Below are 25,294 nucleotides of genomic sequence, written 5' to 3'. Positions count from 1 at the left end.
AGAGTTGAAGACTATTATTTCTAAATTAACACAAACTAATACAATGGGCCCCAACCCTTTCTGAAGAGGACATGGGTCTTCTTTCCTCTCCCATCTTATGATCATGGCTTGCTGCTGACATTGAGGGGGGTTTGGGTGTGTGGCATGGGGGTTGACCTGAACTATCTGCACAGCACATGTTAGAAGAAGCCTTTGTGATTATGATAAGACGGATTATTTAAAAAGGCTTAAAAAACTGGGCAAAGGCCAAATAACATCTTCTGAGAGTGTGCCTATGCAAACTTAGTGACTGATAAAGACCAGAACATTTCTGATTCTCAAAGCATGAACATGACATAAAACATTGGGAAACCTCTAAAATGAGGTTTAGGAAGATAGGAAGTAGCACTGAACATACACGTATGAGGCTAAAATGAAAAAAGAATTCAAAATCGTTCCTGTAACAAGATACAGTCTATCCAACAGTTATATAACTTATGAGGAACCCAGACAAATCAAAAGAGTCACCACCTGAATATAACTTCACATAAGTGCCCTCTGGTAATCTGAACAAGAAAGGGAACAGCTCTATACCTTCTGTGCATAGAAAGCACAAGGGGATCCTGCCTTATGTATTCTCTTTGGATGATATTCAGGTATGATGCTACAAGGCCAGGGCACAAAGTGATTTCACTGTCACCTGCTATATGACCACTATACATAAGTAATGAGAATAAACTACTTTTGTACTTATAATGCAGCTTACAGCACCTTCCATACCTGGCCCAAGCAATGGTGACCGATTCAGCTGTGTGCTGGCCTGGTGCGGGGGTGGTGTCCCGCCCCGGTGTGCAGGGTTGCTTGTGGAGGAGGGGGTGGTGGTGGTGGTGGTGGTACTGCTCTGGATAACTGGGTTGTTTCTATCCCACATGTTTACAGTTTTATTGTTGTAGTTGCTTGGGTCCCCCCAAGCTGAGGTACCGTCATCAATTTCCATCTTTCGTCGGATGGACGGTGGAGAGGGTTCTTCCCAGCCAGTTGCCTCACTGCTGTCCTTCTGCTTGACTGGCACTGGGCCTCCAATCCAGCCTGTCCCTGTCTGTTTAACAGAAGCAGCTCCTCCCCAGTTACTCACATTGTTGTCTTGGGACTTGTTTGCCCAGTTCTGTTGGGGACCAGGTTTTAGGGACTCCCCCCAGTTGGTACCTGGATTCACCTTTGTATTTGTGCTGCTGCCCCAGCCACTGGTCCCAGATCTTGTGGCATCATTCCAACCAGACCCTGATCTATTACTCTCAGCATCCCATCCAGAGCCATTTTTCTTCCCATCCCCCAGGTGTCCAAGGACAGATGATGAATCTGCCCAGTCTCCCCCTCCTGCACTCCAGGATGGATTTGATCTTTGTCCATCTCCCCAGTTTTGGGATTTGGGTTTTTGAGGCTCACCCCAGGTGGGTGACTTGTCCTCCTGATTCACGGTCCCACTCCAAGCATGGCTGCTCTTGGCAGCAGCAGCATTATTAACAGCAGTAGAGCTTATCGAGTCCCCCCAGACCCCAGGGCCACTTGGTGCTTTGTTGTTGCTGTCTCCCCAGCCTGTGTTTGCTGGCACAGCAGCAGGCGGTGAGCTGGCCCACCCCGATACTGAAGAGGTATTTGTACTGTTCATGATGGACCCATCGTTCTTCCCCCCTGAGTTTGAAGACTGAGTAGCTGCACAACCCCAGGCCTCTGTCCCATTGTCATTTTTTCTTTCTGACCTAGGGGATTCTTCAAATTCCCAGGCAGTGTTTTGCTTTACAGGAGTCTGTCCCCAACCAGTGTTGGACAGAACCCTTGGGTCGAGATCATTCCTTGGCAACTGGATATGTCCCTGGTCTATCACCCCTTTATCCCGCCTCCGGCCCTCTCCTGCTCCTTCCCTCCCAGGGCCTCCTTCATTGTGATTGCCAGACCCATCACTACTCCCTTCGCTGGCTGTAGTTCCAGAAGATGCAGCTTTGGCCCAAGAGTTCACATGTTCACTGCTAGGCTGCAAGGCAGGAGTCTGGCTGGCAGAGCTGGGGCCATCCCAGCCTCCTGGTCCTTTCCCACTGATGTCACTACTGGAATGCTGGTTTGGGAGCTTTCCCCACTCCCCATTCATACCATTAGAGGAGCCTCGGCTGGGGTGGCCCCACGCTCCTGAATGGATGTTACCAATGCCACTGCTGCCACTGCCCCTCCCCCAGGCAAGTACCCCTGGACCTGCAGGAGGTCCCGAGTCCCAGGCGCTCCCTCCCCGTTCTTCCTTTTGCACAGCACTGCTGGATCCATTTTGTTTAGCACTTAATGCTGAGTTCACAGTGTCTGCATTCCCCTGACTGAACCCAGAACTGCTATTTGCTGTGGCAGGGTTACTGGGGGTCAGTCCCCACACAGAGTTGCTTATCCCTTCGCCCCCACCCCCACTGCCTTGAGAAGCCGATGATCCATTAGCACCAGGAAGGCCTTGCAGATGGGGAGGGAGGATGGCCCCCATGCCCACAGCCACGCCCCAGTTGGGCAGTCCATTTGTCTGCATTGCATTAACAGGGTTTGGTGAGGAGCTCATGGGGTTAGTGTTATTTGGTCCATCAGTGTTAAGGTTCTGAGGTTGTAGGCTGAAAGACACATTCTGAGACGTGGACGTTTGTGGTTCTGTGCTCTCTTGTGGCAGCAAGTTTCCCCACGCACCTAGAGTGCCTGTTGGATTCCCATTCTGGCTGCCCATATTCTGACCTATGGCACTGACTGGACTGCAAATACTGGAAGGGTTGCCTGTGGCCACAGTTCCTTCATGCCCCAGTACAGGCCAGGCAGCTGGGTTGGCATTAGGACTAAGGTTAAGGTTAATGCCGGCACTGGAGTTGGAAGCACCCCAGCAATTCTGACTTCTCCCATCGCCAATCATGGTGTCCATTTTCCCATCCCCACCACTGACAGAGCAGTGAGCCAGGCCAGAGCTGGAGCCCGTGGCTACGCCCCACGCTCTGCCTGTGCCTCCACTCCCGTTAGCTCCTGCTGCCCCAAGGGCACTCTGATGAGAAGGGCTTTGGACCAGTGCGCTGTTGGTGCCGTTATTGCCATTTGTCTTCTTGGTATGTCCTGTGAAGCTGCCCTGGGCACTCCCTGTAGCCATGCTACTGTTTTCTGAGCCACAGTTGGAGGCAGAGTCAGTGTCTGTAGGACATTCTGAGGCAGATTCAGTCTCTGTTCCTGTGATGGAAGGCCACGCCTCCTGGTCAGTCCTATCTATTATCACTTTTTCCCAGCTGCAGTTGGCATCGCTTCTGTAAGAGGGCTGCTGTCCCCAGTGGGAATTTTCATAATGATCTGTCAGTCCACTGTGACCGAGATCTAAAAAAGATGAAAGAAAATTCAAAATTAGATTTTCCTCCCATTTGTTAATGAATCAACTGTCAAACAGTCTTTGGGGAAGTTCTTTCAAGTTTTCAATTCTGAATGACAAATGCTAAAAGTGACATTAAAAAAAAAAAAAAGCTGTGTATCTTCTTAATGGCTCCCAGTATAAAGAGAGATAATGTTTCTAAAATTACATTATTTCTCACCACCACATCATAATTTCACCCCCTTGCGCAGAGGCACAGTGTATGGGAATGGCTTCACTTGAAAGTGGCAGCTCTGGAAATTTTGACCATGCAACTCCTATGAACAGGTGGACTCTGTGGAGCACTGGCGAGGACGCTGTGTTCACATGGGCCATTGAGTACATCTTGTGGTGCTCCTCTTCCCGACTTCTAGTTAGTTATGGTATCCCTAGAAGCCACATGAAGCTCTTTCAGTGGAAGAACTGTAAATGCTTTGCAGAGTCACATAATAGCCAATAGTTTGGGGAGAGGGGAAGGCAAGGAGAGAGAAGACATATTAGAGAAAGTTACCTTCCGTTATCCAAGATACTAAGTGTTAGGAATGTTTAACTGTATTTACTACTTTATCTGGTCTAATCCGTAATTTGCTTTATCACTGTTTCTTGTGCATTAATTTAAAAAATTCTTGACTCTACAATTGGTATCTTTTTGGATTTCTAGGGATTCCTTCTGAACTTGTTTTCTTTTGAAAAATGTTTTTATTTGTTCTTTTTAGATATACGTGACAGTAGAGTGAATTTTGATGTAGTATACATACGTGGAGTATAACTTATTCTAATTAGCATCCCATTCTTGTGGTTGTACATGATGTGGAGTTTCACTGGTTGTGTATTCATAAATGAACTTCTGTACTTATATTTTACTTTCTTATTTTATTACTCTGTTCTTTTGAGATCCTCAGGATAATTTAATATGCTATCTTCCTACAGTACTTATATATCATTTCACTCTTGTGATCCTCTAAAAGTATCTGTCATTTCATAACTGCATTTTATCTCCTGTGATTTTCTAATTATTTCCAATGTTGTAATCAAACTTACATTTCAATAAATTTTCTAGTAGGCTATTCAAGTATGTATTTCTAAAAAATAAAAGTAATGTTTGAAAATCATTAAAACAAAATGTACAACAAACACGTTAGATATCCTTAGTGGAGTTTCTTTAAATACACTGTGAAATTTTTCCTTCTCTTTTAGATTCCTATAATTATGTTCTCTTCAAATTTATTTCAATTAGATCTTATCTGTGGAGGGCTGGTATTGTGGCTCAGCGGTAGGGCGCTTGCCTCACACATGCAGGACCCTGGGTTCGATCCTCAGCACCACATAAAAATAAATAAATAAAGAAATAAAGTAAAGGTATTATGTCCAACTACAACTAAAAAATAAATATTAAAAAAAGATATTATCTGTGGAGAGTTAAAGCATGGTCTTCCCAAGGAAGTTCCCCTTTAAAAAGCTTGATGAAATTAGCTGGGAGTGGCCACACTGGTCACCCTAGCAACTCGGGAGGCTGAGGGAGGAGATCTCAAGTTCCAGGCCAGCCTAAGCAACTTAGCAAGACCCTGTCTCAAAATAAAAAAAAAAAAATGGGTTCAATTCCTAGCACCACAAAAAAGGGAGAAATAGTTTGATGAAACTAAAGGAAAAATAAGAAAGTATGTAAAAATGATCATACTTGCAAAAGATTATTCTAAAGTTGATATCAACCTTAAAAAAGAGAGCTTTGTTGCCTGATTAAAAGTAATATGATGAATTTAGAATTATGCTCCAGGTCATTCCAAAGTAGGTAGGCAATTCCAGGTGAAAATGAAAACAGGTAACAAAAAATTTTAAGTACCTAAATTCCTATAAAACAACCAGGCTTTCTCTTGTTAAATGTTAAGGGCCAACTCTCTTAACTCTGGTTTATGATAATTTCCCCTCTTGGTTTTGCATGTATTCTGAAAAACTAGCTTATGCAGTAACTAACTGAAAGGGATCAATGAGCCACTCATCACTAACACAGAAAGCAAGCCCAAGCTTCCAGACTGCGATCATGGCTTGTAGTCAGCAAATTCTGCTGGAGTTCATTTCATCATGTCCTGTTTCCCTTGAGGACAGGCTCTGCCTTGAGGCAGGCCACTTGCCTCTAAACTAGAACAGCAGGGGGTCAGCAACCTGGATTAGCCAGCTGGAATACACAGTACCACCATTTCTGTGCCATAACTGTTGCACTGTGGAACATGGGCCTTGCCTTAATGGTCTGCTGCGAGGATCTGTGTGAAGTGATGCCTGAGGCTCACTCAGTCCACATTTAGAGTGGTCATACATGGGATGAGTGACAGGCTGAAGAAGACAGCACCAGGCTAGCAGAGAGGGGAGGACCAGCTACTACTGAATGCTGCTAGACAACTGCCTGCCCACATGCAAAGAAAAAAAGGAAATTCCCTTATTTAATACCATACACAAAAACACACTCTACATAAGTAAGACCTATTTAGGGGTGGTACCGTGGTGCACGCCGGCCATCTCAGAGTCTTGGGAGGCTGAGTCAGGAGAATCAGGAGTTTAAAATCAGCCTTGGCAACTTTGTGAGACCTGTCTCAAAGCAACTTTGAAAGACTGTCTCAATTCCTGGTACCCAAAACCAAAAACAAAAACCTGCAAAACCCTTTAAAGCTTAATAAGGAAATACAGGAAACTTATTTCTGGGACCTCTGACATTGTATCTTCTTACAGAAGACATGAAATGCATAGCCATAAAACATTGATAAATTTGGCTACATTAACATCGAAACATCTATACAACAAATGACATCATATACTGAAAAACAAAACATAAGCTACAGGCAGGTAGTAACAGATAAAGGACAATTTTCAGAGTAAAGAACTTTTATAAATCATTAAGAAAAAGGCCATAAACCTTACAAATAATGAAGAAAATCCAGGAACAGGCATTTTAGAGAAACAGTGACTAAAAATCAATCTGATCACTGGATCAAAAATCTAATTTCTCAGGGCAAGTTCCTCAAGGGTATAGATGGTACCTTCTTAGTTCTATATCCACAATGCTTGTCACATATTAGGTAACCAATGTCTCCTGGATGAACAAAGGCATAAACGTTTGAGACCAAATGCGAGTTCTTGCTAAGTAAGTCACTTCTCAAGTCTAAAAAGATAATGTTGAGCTATATTAATCCCTGAGATTCTTGGCTCTAAAACTTGCAATTTCTAGAGCTTACTAGAAATTGTATTCTGGTACAATACACATTAACATAAGAATCACATATACACAAATTCAAGCTGCATATTTGGTGTGGTCAATCTCAATTATGATATGAAATCAAAGATGTTTTTAATGTGATAAAATACACATTAACACAAAATTTACCATTTTAACCCTTTTTTGAGAACAGAATTCAATAGTATCCAGTATCACCAGCATCATCACCCATCTCTAGAAATTCCCCATTGTCCCATACTGAAACTGTACCCACTGATTCTTCTGCACCCACTCCTCCAGCCCCTGGTAACTCCCCTATTCTGTCCTCTGTGGGTTTGATCATGCCAAGCACCTCCTGAAAGTGGAACCACACAGCATCTGTCTTTGTGTCTGGCTTGCTTCACTTGAGTGGAATGCTTTGAAGGCCCACCCATGCTGGGGAATGAATTCGCTCACCATTTGCATTGGTGGTTGATCAATTCTCCATCGGGTAGACAGGCCACATTTTGCTGCTTCTCCCTTTTGGCCTTTTGAGAACAGGGGCTCTGAGCACTAGTGCACAAGGATCTGCTGCAGTCTCTGTTTTCATTCTTCTGGGCATCAGACTGTCCTCCACACCAACCGCACCACCCCATACTCCCACTAGCAACATGCTCTAATTTCTCCACATCCTTGACAATACCTGTTATTTAAAAAAATTTTTTTTTTTTTTTAAATAACAGTCATCCTAGTGGGTGAAGTGGTATGTCACTGTGGTTTTGATTTTTATTTCCCTAAAGATTAATGGTATTGAACATCTCATGTGTAAAGCAAAGATATTTTTATAATCAAATTTGTTTATTCTGTTTAAAATGAACAGAGTCAAGAACCAGGAAATAGACTGTTCGCATGTACTGCTCTGGAAGGGCCCACCACAAAGGCAGCACACTTGTGTAATCCTTCCCAGGCTGAGGTGCACACCAGTGGGGAGGAACTGACAGGAAGCAAAGTCTCTTCTACACAGGGCAGGTGTGCAGGCATCCCCAACAGCCAACACCCAATAAGAGCAGGAGGAAGCCATACCTGTTGAGTTCACACATGGGCATCTCCAAAATCCTTTCACTAAAAACAAAACCCAACCCCCCCTCAAAACACCCTCTTGTCCAGGTGGCATGACGGCATTCCTGGAAGATTATACCAGCTTGCCCAGTCTCATTCCATTCCTGATCCCAACCGCTGTCTTCAGTGCTGCACCAAGATTCTTCTCCAAAGACATGGGTCTTGAGTGCTCACCCAAGCACTTCAAAGTCCGCCTCTCTTTTGAGGTCTCACATTGTGTCATTCCTTCCTTTGCTCTGGGCTCTAGCTCAGCCAGTTCCTCAAGGCATTGTTTGTACCCTGCCCTCCTAAGACAGGGCCATTGGAGAGCTGCCCCTGCCTGGACTCAAGATCTACTCTGCTTTCCTATCTCAACTCAGTGCACATCCACTTTGAGAGACTTTCTTTCTCCAATTAGGACCCTCTGCCATATTATTTTAGCCTTCCTTTCCTGTTAACCCCTTTTAGATCAGGTTGGCAACAATTGCTGCACAGGGTTAGAGGGTAAATATTTTATGATTCCTGGGCCACTGGTCTCTGTTTTGCTGTGGTGGTATAAACGCCACTACAGATAATGCATAAATAAACCATTGTGGGTGTGTGTCCAATGAAACTTTATTTTCAAAGACAGGTGGTGAATCAGAACTGGCTCATGGGCCCACAGCTTGCCAACTTCTGTTAAATGACACATTTCCTGGTCTGTTATGAACAAGCTAAGTGTTGGGCTCAGTGTCTAGGCTCAGAAGAAAGACAACACCTCTTCTCATGGAGCACCCAGCCCAGCAAGCTACCAAGCAATTGCTGGCTGGTCTCCTTCTTGGCGGCAAATCCTGGAAGGCAAGGCTTGCCTATGCCTACACTATTTTTACCTCCAGAGCTTAGCAGATTGTCTGGCACAGGGGAGGCCATGAAGAATTATCCACTGGACGAGTAAATGAGTAATTCTCATCAATACTTCAAAGCAGCTTTGAATAATAACAGAAGAATGATGTTTATATCTTCAATTGGTTTCAAAGGCAGTATTAAGCTTCGCTGCCATGTTGCCTGGCAACCAACTTAACTGAAGTCATTTGTAAAAATACTAGATTATCTATTCAGAAAAAAACTAGTAGGAAAGGAACCTACAAGAAAGTTCAAAGTCATTTTTATTTAGGAAAAAGATTAACTGAGACTACAAATCTGTATCTAAACATAGTTCCCTTCATGGGAAACCACACTACAGAAGTCAATTTGGCTGGAATGGTGACATTCACTTAAAAGAAACACAATGCGTAGCTATACTATCTCTGCCTCCACCTCCCCTCTTCTGGGGCTCCGGGTAGCCACAGGAGACACAGGAGGCCTGGGAACCGCCCAGTATAGTGCCCATTACCTCCTCAGGTAATGGATTTCAGCTGTTCTCTTATTCCTTACTTGTTGGTTCTTCAACCCTATCAAAATCTGAATCTCCCAAAATTAACCTCACTGAAAATCCAATGGAGGTACATGGAGACAAACAACATAAAAAGTGAACTAAAGTTGTGTTCTGTTTATTTATCACTTAGGAATGCTCTAAGGGCAGATCCTAGGTATTTCTCTAAAAATTTTTCTGAAAGTGTAAAAGCCCAAACCCAAACCTGACATATGGACTCTGACTTTACCATATGAAACACCTTATCATTTACTTTGAGAGGCATCAACAAATACAGGTGAATTGATCATTATAATGGATTTTATTGGGATAATGGGGAAATTCAAGTATATTAAATTTAGATATATTAGATAATAGCTCTATATATCAGTGTTGAACTTCTCAAATGTAAAATTTGTAAAATGCTATTACCAACATTCTAACATGATTCACTCAGAATCTATCATCCTCAAGTCCCTTCTCCTCAGCTGATGGGAAATGAGGATTTCTGTCTTCAATTCAGCCAAGAATGGCAAAACTTACATATGTAGCTCCTGAAAGGGCTTAAAATGAGGCCGAGATTAAAACAAACAAACAAGCAAACAAACAAAAAAACAGGCCAGGTTAATTTGCTATACATTTTATCTATGTGTAATCACTTACTATATAAGCCACTAAGAACATTTTTTCAGTATGTTTTCATTGTCATGAAAACAGTAAATAAGGAGACAAAAAAGAGACAATTATTATAAAATTTTCCAATGTGATCAAGCTTTAAGAACTCCAAAATAAATATGCATTTTTTTTTCCAGGAAAAGTACTTTTGAGGTGCTATGAGCATTAAATATGGGAAATAATGAACATTAAATATGGGAAAACCAAGAGGTGAAGCATGAATAGTGAAAATTACTCCACATGTAGTCCTTATAGTTCTGGTTTTTGGCCTTACTGCTGGGTCTTCCCAGTGTGGTGCCCTAGGAAATTTTCTGACAAACTTCTCTTTTCCCACCATCTAGGGCCCCATACTGTGTCTACCCTCATGTGACTCCTGGTAAGTGTCCTCATCTGAAAGTTCCTTGAGACATCCACATTCAACAGCGTATTCCACAGCTGCTGACAAGATCTCAAGATTGAAAAGATGGGCGGGAAAGTTCTCAAGACTGTAAAGTTCCTGCTCAGAGAACTTTCTACCCAGGGCAGACCCAGGTCTGACACACAGAAGCTTCATTCTTTGCTTTAGTTTTTCCTTATGTCCCTTCTTTCATTTTTACCTTGTTCTACCACTTTTTCCTTCAAAGTTTTAAAATGGGGATCAACTGTGTCTTATCTACTTGTGATAGTATGCACCTGTAGTTCCCACCTACTTGGGAGGCTGACATAGAGGATCACTTGAGCCCAGGAGTTGGAGGCCAGCCAGGGCAGCATGGTGAGACCCCATCTCAAAAACACAACTAGCAGAACTCACTTGGAAAGGCCTTGAAAGCCAGAAAGCAAAAAGGCATGATTCCAATTTAGTATTTCTGGTTCTCAAATATAGACTCAAGTTGATTTGAAAATGTCACTCAAATATCTTACTGTTATTATCGCTAGTGAGAACTGTTGAGTGTGGATGTCTAAGCAAGCTTTCAGATGAGGACAATGCCAGAAGTCACATTAGGGCAGGCACACAATAATGCCTTAGCAGACTGGTAAAAACTAAACAAGCAACAGAAAACGAACAGCAAAATCTGTCCTCTACATGTGAGTTAAATTTAAAGCCACTTTGTAAAAATCAGGCTCTCCCCACTCACCACACCTCCCTGCTCTTCTTTAAGACACTCTTCAAGTCCTCAATAAGGACTCGGAGGAGTTTGAATAGCAGTATTCTGTCACATCCCTGAATGCCTCCTCTGTCCCTTCACCACTATCATCATCATTGGTGTCACCACAACTATCATTACAATGATTACCATCACTATGGTTACCACTGCCATCACCACTACTACTACCGCCACCATTACCATCACTGCCATCAAAAAACTATCACAATCACACATTACGAAGAATGGTTCCCAGTGCTTTTAACTTCTATGTTCACTAATGCTTACTGACAACACAAATCCCTTGCTACCTGGTGGTCAGGGACAGGCTAAATGTTATTACTGTTTTCAGCTCTTGAGGACCCAAGAAACCTCCCATTCAACTCTACTCACTGTGTACAAAAAAATCTCAGGGAGAAAGTACTTTGCAATTAGAATTCTGTGGTTGAAGAGACTCCCAAGCATCTCATTCAATTGCTGGAAGCACAAGGGATTACTGAACGCAGACCAGAGTAAAAGGATTACTGGAAACAGTAATGAAACTTCTAAAAGAAATCAGCTTGTTGCCTTGTGTTTTTCTTGAAAATGGCTGTAAATGAGATTGCTTTCTTAAGGTTAAGGAGTTGGGAGTCAAACTGCTGAGCAGGACCCTCCAGGGGCCATCTTATCCCACCCAGCTGCAGCCAGGAGCTAGGAGCCAGGGCGAGTTCTGCTCCGCACTGGAAATTCAGGTTGACTCAGGAGAGACAGCTGCTTCTTGTTCAGGGCTTGCTCCGCCTCTCCTGCTCTACCAGGAAACACCCACAGTAGGTGCTGCTCACCTCCCATGGGATGTCCCCTGGCACAGAGTGGACCCTGTGATGTCCTAGCTCCTAGGGCTCCAGCTCCAACATGTGAGCAGGTCCAGTTGGAGCCTCCTGCAGAGCTGCCAGGGCACTCTGGCCCAGGTAGGTCCAGGTGACGCCCCTTCCATTCACTCCAGGAGGAGACCAACGGGTGGGGCACCGACAGTGGGCTCTTCACACTGTGATCATCTAACTGAAACTGCACTAAATCTACCTCCTTCCTCTTCAAATTCTCTCAACCATCACAGACATTTTCACTTCAGGATCCAGTAACAATTAGCACCACAGCCTCTTCTGTGTTTTGAAAGCCAGCCAAAATAGCAGCGGCATACTGTCTCCTGGCTGCATGTATGTGAACTGCCACCCCACTGCTCTGCCTTTCCTTTTCATCCCTTCTTTCTCTTCCTACACATCCTCTCAACGTTCCACATACCAACACCAGCTGTGATATTCTCAATGAGCCCATATGGAAATTGGCAAGTGTTCAACTTTCTAATTACTTTTTTGCCTCTATCTAAAAAGGATCTAAGTAGCAAACACTGCCGAATATTAATCAAACCTTCTGTTTAATAAATGTACAAAGCATCCACCAAAACAATGTTGTTTTGCTTCTGCCTAGGAAAAAAATTTTTTTTTTTTTTTTTTAATAAAAGTTCTTGAGTGTTTCAAGTTGGAGTTATCACTTGCAAAATGTAATCTCAAGAGAAAATAACATGGGGTTAGGGTTGTGGCTCAGTGGCAGAGCACTTTGTCTCTCATAATGAGGCACCGGGTTCAATCCTCAGCACCACATAAAAATAAATAAAGATATTATATCCATGTATAACTAAAAAAATATTTTTTAAAAAAGAGAAAATAAGATGATAAAGTGATAAAGTGGCATTCTTTGGAATCCTGGCAGTGTAAATCACTACATGTGTATATGCTAACACTCATCCAACCAGGTCAATTGGCCAAATGAACCCCCCCTCACAATCAAAATATGAATTCAAACACCAACTTTCCCCTGGATTATTCTGTGAGAAGACTAACATTATATTTGCCAGAAACAGACTTTATTCAAAGAGAACCCAGTTCATAAATGGGAGACGGCCTGGCCCACTGGTCTGGCAGAAGCTCTTCCACTACAGGCAACACCTGGCTGTGTCTCTGGCTACTGTCAGTGACAGGCTGTACCTTGCCCATGGTCAGAGCTAGCACCACTCCAGTCCACCCGCGCCACTCTGAGTCCTCAAGCCAGGCCAGCCTTCCTGTGCCTAAAATACTTGTAGGCTGCCTCCTCCTCCTCCTTTATGGCTCTTGGTGGGCTACCCCAGCCCTTGGAAGACATTTCTCACCCCTTGCCACACAGGCTCCTCTGGGAACAACTGCTTAAGAGCCTATATTCTACAAGTGGCCCACGGGATATATATTACTAATGGGAACAGGCTTGGTCCTGGAAACCTCTTTTGAATTGGTGGTCCATTACATAAAGTCTGTTTTTGCCTTAAGCTTCAGTGAGTTTCAATGCAACATCAGATTATTAAATCTTATATATATCCAGGACTTATTTACCTGCAGTACCGGAGATGGAACAAGCAAGGCAAGTGCTCTACCTTAGAGCCACGCCCCAAGCCTCAAGACTTATTCTTACATGCAAGTATTAGGATCTTGTTTATCTTGTTTACAAAATGGGATGTTGATTTTAATAAAGCTGCAAAACCAATCAAGCCTCTCTGTGACATCCAAGGTCAACAGTGACAACACAATACTGACACTATGCCGACAGAGGGGTACCTGAACCTGAACTCTGGCAGGAAATGGAGGAAGTCTAAAAGTGATATACCACTTTTGGGGACCTGTCTGGGGACCCAGAAGATGCTCAATTGGTTCTCAACTCAGGCTGTTTTCATCACCATGGTTAAAGCAAAATGTTGGTTTTCACTGGAAAACCAAAACTACCTACACTTGTAACTGCTCCAAAGAAGCAACAGTCAATTCCATTTCTGTCCCTACAGCCTTGCAGCACAACTCAACTGGCCCACCACTGGTCATGCCATGGGGCACAGAGCCACAAGCCTTGGGTGGAACAAGGGGCCATGCCCCCAGGTGTCTGCAGGATGTGTTCCCATATTTGCAACAGCCTGGGTCAAGATGCAGCCACATGAAATGCTGATAAATCCTGCCCAATGGCCCACTAAGAGGTTGTGCCTATTTATTGGCCAACCCACAGAACATCGAGCCACTTTACCTCCATACTCTCTAGTTGCCTGAGGTGGTTCTGGGGTCTGGAGGGTGTTAAAAATGAGTTAGCGTGTGATAGGCACTTGAATCAGCAAATGGTAAGCACCCATTCAATAGTAATACTGCTAATATACCTAACAGAGGAATAGGAACCAGATTTTAAAGTTTTAACAATTGGGTAAGTGAAAAGTGGTATATCACGGTTCTCATTTTCTTTTCTCCCTGATCATAAGTAACACTTTCAATACGTGTAGGTCCCATGTATGATTCCATGATCTTCCGGTTCACATTTTTTGGCCCAATTTCTATTGGGCTGTTTCTTTCCTTGCTGATTTGTACACCCCCTTGGTTTTTCTGAGCTATTTACCCTTTACTATATATACATTATAAGCATTTCCTCTTAGGTTTTATTTATCACCTTGTATAAAGTTTTAAATTATTATACACTCAAATTTGTCAACTTTTCTCTCCATAGCTTATGGTTGAAAGAAACTTTCCTAATAATATCTGGAAAATACTCTCCTGCATCATCTTTGGTGGTTCTCGTTTTGTTTTGCCTATGGCTTTCTAGCATCCATCAGAGATATGATTCATCATGTTCACAATGACCACACTGACCACTGTCTGATACCTGCTTCTATATGTACTCCCTGTCTTTCCACTGTATCTCATCAATCTATTTATTTATCCTGCCCAGCAACACATCAAGATTACAAAAGGATTACAGCTCTGACCGCTTTTTTTTTTTTTTTTTTTTGGTACTGGGGATTGAACCCAGGGGCACTTAATAACCGAGCCACATCCAAAGCCCCTTTTTGCATTTTATTTAGAGACAGGGTCTTGCTAAATTGCTGAGGGCCTTACAAAGTTGCTGAGGCTGGCTCTGAACTCGCAATCTTCCTGTCTCAACCTCCTGAGCTGCTAAGATTATAGGCATAGTCCACCATTCCTGGTGGATAGCTATTTTCTTTTTCAAAATGTCTTGGTATTCTGTTCATGAACATTTGTCCTTCTAGATGAACTTCAGAATTGGCTTATCAAGTTCCAGTAGCATCTTGCTGGAACAGCTCTGACTTACCACAATAAATTTTTGAACTGGTTTTTTGTTTCTACTTAGTAACACTAATGGCCAGCTTGCTCAGTCTACAGCCTCCTTGCAGCCTCTCACATCTGGCCCTCAAGACACACTGACCCTCTGCAGGCCTATGCCTCTGCATGCGGGCTGCTCTCTTTTACTTGCTCTGCAAAGTATAGCTAATCTCAAGCTCAGCTCCTGTCACTTCTACCTATAGAAAGCCTTCCTTGGCAGTCCTCCTCAGCAGTCTGGGTTGTTGCCCTTTTCACATGTGCATTGCAACTTACACTGATATCTGTCACAACATCCCAACATACTTTTTCACGAATCAAGGGTCCCCAATGCAGAGTATCTACATTCTGTGGGCATTCAACAAATGTTTTTGTTCAATCAATCAGGGCTTGATGAAACTCAAGCTCTGAAAGATCAGTATTTCCTGCCCTCCTCAGAGGTGTGCATACTCAGTGTGACGATGCAGTCTCAATGCTCTGCTAGAACAAGAAACGCAAAGAGATGGTGGGAAAGTACAGGACTGGTGCACTACTTTGTCTAAGAAATGATAAAACTTGGGGTTGCAATTTTTTCTGTATACATAAGCTTGACAAATTAATGTAAAACATCGGATGGATCATAATGGAACTTTGGAAGAGCCAAACCAACCTACCAACATAAATTCCATTAGGAAATACATGGTATATAAAGAATGATTAAATAAAAATTGTTAGGTGAGGACCCTTTCCTGATTCCACCAGTTGTCTTGTACTATAACAGTATATAATTTTTTTCTATACTCAAAAAGGTCCCAAACCCCTACACTTTCAAATTTTTAAGACTTTCCCACTTCTACATCTGTGTGGTTTAATTTTACTCCCAAATTCTGTTTACCTAATTGGACAGGTAAGTTTCCTATTAACACAGTAGGAACTGCAGCAATCCACCTGCAACTGGAAGAGGCAGCAAATGGCCAGACACTTACATGTGAGGAGATCAGGAAGCCCCTCTGGGCTTCTAGCAACATTTAAAAACTACGATAAAGGTGACCTGAACTCCATCAATTCCTTCCAGAGGATATTCTACCTTCTCTGACTTTCCAAAGAACACTAAAACTTGAGAGAGAAAAGATTTCACATACAGACCCACTTGGGAAAAACATAGCAATCGATAAACTAGGTTGAAAAAACTCCCAGGTTTGCTTTTCTTCTCATTAGGAGTGGTGTGCTGTTGAAATTCCTCAGCATTAGTCACTCACCCTGCCTGCCTGCCTTGCTCTTAGTTCTGCTGACCTGGCATTCATACTTTGTTTAATGTAACCTTAGAGTTAGAGGAACATACTTACGAAAGAAACTCTTGTCATTTTAATGCAGGAATGAGAACCTGCTTACAAAAATATCATGAAAATAATTTCAAAAAAATTACAAGAGCTTTTATTTTAAGCAGTACCTAAAAAATTTTTCACTGCAACTGGCTATGCTTCTGGAAAGTACTCATACAATTTCACCTGGATTTGAAGTCATTAAGTGACTTGTACCATGAAAAGGAAAGTTTATAGAATATTCAACTCTAAGGAGAACAGCTGAAATTCCAAAGTACCATGTGAGAAAGCTTTACTGCACTGTTTTACTTTTTCTTTTTACTACAGTATTTTAGAATGTAGTCACTTCCAAGATGGTATGTGCTTGCTTCACATCTCAAAGTGTCACTAGTCCCAAGTCTCAGCTGCATTTACTGAATAACTCAATAGGCAAGGCCCTACATGGAGTATGAGATGCATACCTCATCTTAAAATCCTGCCAAATAGTAATCTCTTCACTGGGTAGATGAAGGGTTCAGAGAGTGAAAGTGACACAGAGGATGTGCTTGGTCTCTTAACACTCTGCATGCTCCTTCCATGCACACTGACATGCTGCTACAATCTCCAGGATGAGCCCACAATGCAATGGCAATCCAGCAATACCTACCATAGACCTCAAATAAGCTCTCCAGAATAGTGTTTGAGTCATAACTTAAAGGAAAGGGACCTTAGAGAGTAGAGGTCACAAGAGATGCAGACCTTTCCTAAGAGACATGAAGTACTAGTTGGGGGCATCACCAGTACTAGCTTCTAGGTCTTACCCACAGTTCAGAGCCTTTTCTCTCTGCTAAGCTAGTTACACAATGGAAAGTTCAGATACTTTTCTTTACAGAGTCTTTTTGATTTAATGGAGAGGTGAGAATAATGAATTAATCACTAAAAGATGCAGATTATACAGTATGGTGAGCCACGAAGGCCAGAGACTTAAGAAGCTGGGCAGTGAACTTGTCAGGGGGAAGATGTGCCAGCACCAACCCCCATGCACTGCCCACAAACAGTCTGCTTAGGACAGAAAGTGGGCATGGAAAAGAGGAGGGAAGGGCTGATCAGACAAGCTGCAAGGGCAGGAAAACAGAGTTTGTGCATTAGGAAGAGGCAGGGTGCTGAGGGAATGTCTCAAATCAATGAAAGGTGAACTGTGGGGAAGATTTACATGCTGACACCAGAGAGTGTGGGGACGAGAGATGGTGTAAAAAGGAATACTTTTGTTTAGACCAAGAATCAGTTTATTTTCTCCACAAAAAGGGTTTATGTTCTCAAATCTTTATTTATTCATTTTTTTGTGATGCTGTGATGCTGTGGTGCTGGGAACACAGGGTCTTGTCTTATGCACCCTAGGCAAGCCCTATACCAAAGAGTTACACCTCCAGCCATGTATGTGTATATGTATGTGAGTATATATGTGCATGGAAATTAGTGTGTGTATATATATTAAAAGGACTATAAACTAGAAATGTTTTCTTGGATAAAGTTATTATGTTTAGAAAAAATCTGTTTTATAATTCTTCATTTTCTTCTTTTTTTGTGATGCTGGGGATGGAACCCAGTGACTTATACATGCCAGACAAGTGCTCTTCAGTCCTGAAAAAGTTTATTAGAGAATATTATTTTTGCACCAAAATTTTATGGAATTAATCCTTGATGATGCTGTACCTTTTATGTAAGAGGTACCAGGAACATCCTGCACCAATAGCATCTGAGGAGAAGGAACCTGATGCAAAATAGTCAAGTAAGCGCATCCAAGTGAGGTGCAGAGAAAGGTTATTACATTTCTTGTCCAGTTTTTCACACTAAACACCTTAACTCACTAACCTATTTAGATCTGACTGCAGATCTTGGTTAAGATTATCCTGAAGATGATGGCATTTCAGAAAGTAATTTGCATGTTTGATTTAAGTGTTTGCAGCTAAACAGATGGGACTATGATCAATGAACATACTTTTTCTTTATTGTCTTGCTTTTTGGTGACAATCATAGGTCTACCTCCCCTCTCTACCAGATGCTTAGCAGATAAAAGTCAAGGCTATTTGAAGAGATATGGCAGAGTTATCTTAAAATGTTCATTTCAAACATACCACAAAGTCACAGTTTTGAAAAACACTGCTAAATACTTTTAGGTTATGTTGGCATTATTCCCTATTATAAAAGGTAGCACATGAAAGAAAACAAGTATTAATATGACCTGTGACACATTTCTTTTAAACTCCAATCATGAAAGCCTATTTGCTTATCTAATTACAGACCTGAATTTCATAACTATAAGCAAGCGTGTTATCTACTATAGAAGGGACATCAACTAGCATTTAAAATTACTTTTTAAAAAAAGTTAAGAAAATAAAAGAGAAACACGGCAGCTGAACTTAAATACTTTGCTCTCTCCCCAAAATTCCCTAAAACTATAATAAAGAAATTTCTCAAAAGTACAAATCATAAAATGCAGAAGACTGGAGAAGGAGCAGACAGGAGCTGAGACAAGGAACAGCTACATCTCGGCAGCAGGAAAGCAAAGGGACACATGGCAGTTTTTCCTGGGAGTCAAGAAAAAGCTGCCAGACAACGTGGGCAGGGAAGCAGCATGACGTAGTTGGAGCAGAACCCCGGGCCGCAGGGCTCAGGCATGTGCATACTCAGAGACAGCCTCGCTGCAAAGGGAAAGGTTTTCAGTGCATAGATTTTCAGCATTGCCTTGATAGGGTCACATGGTCCTTTAGTTTCTGGTGAGAGAGCAGTTGAGCCAAAGAAGTTAATGATATCTTCAGATACAAGGAAATACCAGGATAAAGAGAAGTAAATACAAACTTTCAAATCTGATATCAATCAGTCTATCTCTATTACTAAGTATATAGTGAACATACACCAAAATATGTCTATTTTTATTTCTCAGAGCAGAGTTCTCACATAAAAAGTCTCAGGCTTGGGGCTGGAGTTGTAGCACGGTGATACAGCACTTACCCAATGTGTGTGGGCACTGGGTTCGATCCTCAGCACCATGTAAAAATAAATAAAGGTATTTAAAAAAAAAAAAAAAGAAAGCAGCAGCCTCAGGCTGAGGGTGTGGCTCAATGGTGGAGTATGTATCTAGCACACACAAGGCCCTGGGTTCAATCCTTAGTCTGCAAAAACAAAAAACTCATACTCCCTTGCTTTTTACCTGGTTGGAGCTTGCTGGAATGCTGCTGCAACCCGGTTCCAGGGAGTGGGGGAGGGCTTGTCCCTGCAGAACCAGCAACCTGTGCTGGGCTCACACTGGTCAGAGTCCCTGTAGGTAACGGCTGGCCTCTCTTTAACAGCTGCTTCTGTTCTTGCTGGCGGAAGCGTGGAGGCACCTCTCGAGGCAGGTAACGGGATGCAGCTGGCTGCTGGCCACCGGCAGATGCACGTTTGCCATTGCTGCTGCTGGAGATAGTGCTGGTGGAAGTACTGGTACTGGTACCGGCAGGTTGGAGCTGGCTTGAACAGGTCTTAGTAGGTTCTGGCACTAAAAAGAACAAAAGGAAAAAGAACCCAAAGCTTTAATAGTATCTTCTTAAAATACAACCCAAACCAAGGAAAACAAACAAAAAATACCAGAGGAAAAAAATGACAATGCAGTGCTTTGGAAACAGAACTGGACTAAAGCCTGCAGTTGCAGTTTTGAACCCAGTTTTCCTACAAATGAACTGTCATCTTGAGATCTCGGGCTAGCTGCTCTGGGCTTAGTGTCCCCATCTGTAAAAGGAGGGTAACAGTTAGATTAAACACAATTCTCACACTTGCTTTCAACAGAATCACCTCTAGAGGGTGTTAAAGCCCAGCCAGTTTGTCTCCTACCCCTACCCACATCACAGACCTTCTGATGCAGTAGGCTGGAGGAGGGGGAGAAACTGGGCACCTGAGCTTCTGGCAAGTTCTTAGGTGATGCTGCTGCTGGCCCGTAGACAACCCTTCAAGAACCACTGCTAGTTCAGTGTGTATACAAATCACAGGATCCTCAAGGTGTCCTTGAACTTATTTTTGTTTTAATTCTAATAATAATGAATAAGTTATTGTGCATTCTAAGCTATATGAACAATTAAAGCTGAACAGCATTGGATTTCAGCGTCAGCATTTGTGGGAATACCATCTACAGCATTGCCAGATTCACTGGAAAAGGAGACAGTTGGCTACTTTGCAAACCATGCTAATAATCACAAGCATGCCCAAGGCAAAGGTTGGATTGTGTAGTGGTTAATGACCTGCATGCCCATGCCAGGCACAAAAGAACCTAAGCCCCAACAGTTGGGCCCGCCTTCCTCCTGAATGTCCGACACTACTATCCAGGACATCACATTTTTCATGTTATTGTCTTTGGTTCTTTTTTAAAAACAGACCTGGGGTTAACTCAGAGGCACTCTATTGCTGATCTACACACCCAGCCCTTTATTTTAAATTTCAGACAAGGTCTTGCGGAGTTGCTCAGGCTGGCTGCAAACTTGTGATCTTTCTGCTTCAGGCATGAGCTACCACACCCTCTAAAACATCCTTGGTTGTGTGGCTGAGTAAAATAAAATCTCATGTACAAAATGAGTTTATACATAGTTCAGTGTATATCTTTAATGAACAAGTAACATAAAAATATTTAAGTCCACAGTGGGGGGTTCTGAAAAGTTACTGTTTTTCTTTATATTACCAGCTCCGGTTAGTCTCCAGTTTTTGTCTCACAATGTGAACTCCATGGTCCACCAGATGACTGCTACACTGCCTCTCAGTGTTCTTGAGGCCTTTGTCCGCCTTTCTGTCACTACTGCCTGGCAAGTCCTTCCTCCTGAAAGAAGTCACTGTCTGCTACTCTATGCTGATTCAGATCTCTCCAAGAAAGCTCAGCCACCAGGCAGTTCAGTGCTGCTCTGAAAGCATGGTCCCTGCCTTTTGTGCTTCCCCCCAATCCTGTATGCTCCTGGGTCAACAATTCATTCAAACCCTTCCAGTCAAGCCTCTCATGCCTTTACCACCCCTCTGCCCAGCCTCTTCCCATGCCCCACGATAAACCTGACTTTACACTATAGAAGCCAGACAGCTATCCAGCAAAGACCTCCTCAAGTGCTGCCACCACGGTATATCAGTCCCAAGTGTCAACTGCCCCTTCAACTTGGAAGCTGAAGCACTTCCTCCTTCACTCACATCACTTATGCTGGGATGTGCCCTGCAATCTGTGAGGTGTCAGTTCACTGGCAGCATTTTTCTTCTTTCTTAGTGGTATATGGGATACCAGTACCTCTCGTAACCAGTTAGGATCAGGGAGGCAACATGTGCTCCAGAATCCAACTCACAGCTACCTCCAGAGCAGACACAGAGAAACAAAGCACAAGAGTGGGTCTTGGATTTATTCCTTCATAAGCTTTTATATTTTTTTCCTAGCCAGAGCTTTAATATGACAGAGATGTCACTATGTGTACAAAAAAAAATCCCGTCACCTGTGAGTGTGTGGGAGGGTGGAGGAAAGCACACTTCCTACCACTCACTGGAGGGGGGCTGTCTGGCGACTGCAGCTGGCTCTTTCTCATCAGCACTTCAACATGCTCAAATCTAATCCCTGCTAAAGGGATATAGCTCAGTGGTAGAGTGTCCCTGGGTCCAATCCCCAAGATCAATAAATAAATATGAAAAAATAATTGTCAGCTCCATGTCCCCTCTGCACTCGTGAGGATGTTCTTAACAATCGCTAAATGAAAAGAGAAGGAGGCAACCCTCTTCATCAAGAACACACAGGAGCCACTGAGCTTGGCCATGTTAGGTCTTCTCCTAGAAACCCAGGTGCTTTACTCCATCTCAGCACTGAGTCCCATGCACAAGGGAATACCTTTATTTCAGACAGGTCTGCCCACCCCTTCCTATGTCCTTCAAAGACTCCTTTTGCTTCACTGGCCCTGCCACCTTTGTTCTCATCCCTGCCTGGGGTGACTCAGGAGTGGGCATCCATGCTCATGGCTCTCACCCTCCTCTATGTGCCACTGAAGCCCACATACTGCCCCAGAGTTGTCTCCCTCTCTAAGTCCAGTCTCCAGGGCTGCTTAGAAGTGTCTCTCTTCAAACCAAACCTAATGAGATTGAACGAGAATGTCCTGGCACTAAGCCAGGCCCATGCTGGTTGCTGTAGGAAGGTACTGAAGCATGAGCGATGGCTTCTCACCTAAATACACCAACTGTTAATTGGGAAATTAATTGATATGTACTAAAAGACACGTAGTTTTCCAAACATGGATGACTGAGTGGAAATCTTAAGACAAGGATGGAGAGGAAAGATGACCATGTGGTGGTCTTTAACCACACATGGCTACTAACAGTGCTGGATGTCCACATTGAGATGTGCTGCAAGTATGAAATACACACTGGATTTTGAAGACTTAAGACAAAAAAAAAAAAAAGAAAAGAAAAATATTGAATATACAAATAAATATGAAATATAAAATGCATAAAAATATTTTTCATATTGATTTAATGCTTAAATGGTGTACTGTGGATATACTGATATAAAAACACATTTATATTAAAAGTAACTTTAGTCCCTCAGTGGCAGGGTGCATGTGCAAGGCTTAAGTGTCTTAGGCTTAATCCCCAGAACTGTAAAAAATCACTTCACCTGTTATTTTTTAATGATGCTACTACTAGACTCACCTGGCTCACTTTTTTTTTTTTTTTTTTTTTTTGGTGAGATGGGGTCTTGTTATGTTGCTCAGGCTGGTGCTGAACTCTCCTGGGCTCAAATGATCCTCCAGCCTCAGCCTCCCAAATAGCTAGGATTAGAGGTGTGCGCCATAGCACCCAGCCTAAACAGAATTTCTTTTCTGTTTTCTTCTTTGTAGTGCTAGGGATTAAAACCAGGACCTTGCACATGCTAAAAATGCACTCTACCACTCAGCTTCCTTTTAGGCCCTCATATTATAATTTCTGTTAGACACTGTTGCTCCAGAAATGACAGCTGGAATTTTTTTTTTTTTTTCTTTTGGTACTGGGGATTGAACCCATGGAAGTTCTACCACTGAGTTGCATCTCTTTTTATTTTGAGACAGTCTCATTAAATTGTCCAGGCTGGCCTTCAACTCAGAATCCCTCCTGTGTCTGAGATTATAGGAGAGCGATACCATGCCTGGCAGCAAGGTCTTCCTGAAAGAGATCAATTAAGCTAGTTTCTTAGAAATATGTTATATTTAAATAATTCTGTTTTTCTAAAGGTTGCAATTGAAGCAGAGACTCAGAATACAGCAGCTGTGAATAATCACACTGTGTAAGGTGAGAGGTTTTTCCCTTACAGCTCTACATGCCACACCAAGCACTGCATATTGTCTCACAAAGAGAAGAATATCATTTGTTAAATTAACAAAAAGACCAAGGGCCCCTGGAGCACAACACAAGCCCAGTATGCCGAGTCTCCCTCATACCACCTCATAGTGTCTCCAGCTGCCCGAGTGCCAGGGCTCCAGGCTGGGAGTACAGAGGTCCTCTTGGGCCCTGAGGAAAGGGAACAGACCTCTCACACAGCAAAGCAGTGAGCAGGAACCATGAATCCTGACCTGGTTGAGCTGTACTTTTGGGGTCTCTTCTTCTTCTTCTTCTTTTTTTTTTATGTCTATTTTTTAGTTGGAGTTGGACACAGTACCTTTATTTTATTTATTTATTTTTATGTGGTGCTGAGGATTAAACCCAAGGGCCTCATACATGCTAGGTGAGCACTCTACCACTGAGCCACAACCCCACCCCCTTCTGGGGGTCTCTTCTAGGTGATGAAGTTATATACCTGCTGTAATTTAAGCCAGTACTTTTCAGACCTTTGAAACTAGAAGCCACCTAGCACATCTCAAATGAAAAGTGAAGCATCTCAAAATTTGGGTCTATTCTCATAATGCAGATAAATCAAATGAGTGATTTTGGATTAGACACATACTCTTTCTGGATCCAAATTTCTGAATCTATTCCTGCCCAAATAAATAAGATAACCTATAATAAAATTTAAAAACAAGAAGAAATGGGGTATCCAAGCAATCCTAATGTTTCTCTTCTTCACACAAACCTGGATCTAAAGCCATGCTTCAATGTAACTATCTTTCTACACATCAGTGTTTCCATGCAGCAAAACACAGCAAAGCTGTGGGAATCAGTTTAACTTGACTGGGTTTATGGATGGTCAACAATCATTTGTTTTACTTAGTAAAAATTAGGGGATGGGGTTGTGGCTCAGTGGTAGAGTGCTCGCCTAGCATGCACGAGGCACTGGATTCGATCCTCAGCACCATATAAATGTAAAATAAAGATACTGTGTCCACCTAAAACTTAAAAATGAATAAATATTTAAAACAATAAAAATTAAGATCAAAACCATTTACTAACTAAAGAGTTCAAAAAAGTTTCAGAGAGCTGGAAGTTTTGTTTAGTCTGCTTTGCCTAAGTTTTTACTTTTTTTTTTTTTTTTAAATGAGGGCAACACCTGCTGGTAAAAAAAAAAAAAAAAAAAAAAGGCAGGTATTAACTCTTTATTTTAAGAATATTTTGCTTTCAGCTAAAATTTTCAGGTACATTGTCATAATAAGGCCAAATAGTCTATATTATAAACTGCTACTGATTTTCCAAAACCCCAGATGACAGCATGGACAGGAAGTCCAGACTGTCCCTGTGGGGCTCTGGTGGACTTCATTTAGGAGCTCCTTTTCAAACTTGTACACATCATCTCTAAAAGACCACAGGAGTGGGCCTCACTGATTCCTGCCCCTCTAGTAGTTACTTTGCAGCCTCCCCAACTGCTGGTCACAGTCCAACCTTTCCCCTTCCCAGCATTTGCCTGAACTGAGCTTTATGGTGTCACTTTGATACCACGAGCAGCATCCAAGGCTCCTGACTTTTCTTCCCGTGATCGGGTATCATGCTCCTGTACATTTAGCCCAGCCTTCACTCTGGTTTCCCAACTGCTTGGCCCTGCCACAGGGAAGGC

The 25,294-nt window shown here is 42.6% G+C and overlaps 1 protein-coding gene across 9 annotated transcripts in view; it reads right to left on the bottom strand.

Moving 5' to 3' along the window:
• The window catches only part of Tnrc6c (trinucleotide repeat containing adaptor 6C), a 118,936-nt gene that overhangs the window by 42,017 nt on the left and 51,625 nt on the right, over window positions 1–25,294 (bottom strand). For all 9 annotated transcript variants that reach the window (XM_071603894.1, XM_071603899.1, XM_071603895.1 and 6 more), the window contains exons 4-5: window positions 19,505–19,831; window positions 760–3,357 (exon numbers count right to left, since the gene is read on the bottom strand). In XM_071603894.1, the coding sequence (XP_071459995.1) occupies window positions 760–3,357; window positions 19,505–19,831 (2,925 nt within the window). The remainder of the gene's footprint in view (window positions 1–759; window positions 3,358–19,504; window positions 19,832–25,294) is intronic.

This window comes from Marmota flaviventris, chromosome 17, assembly GCF_047511675.1.
Source record: "Marmota flaviventris isolate mMarFla1 chromosome 17, mMarFla1.hap1, whole genome shotgun sequence".
Lineage (NCBI taxonomy): Eukaryota > Metazoa > Chordata > Mammalia > Rodentia > Sciuridae > Marmota > Marmota flaviventris.
The sequence above is the reverse complement of the archived record's forward strand: the minus strand, read 5'-3'. Positions and strand labels throughout refer to the sequence as shown.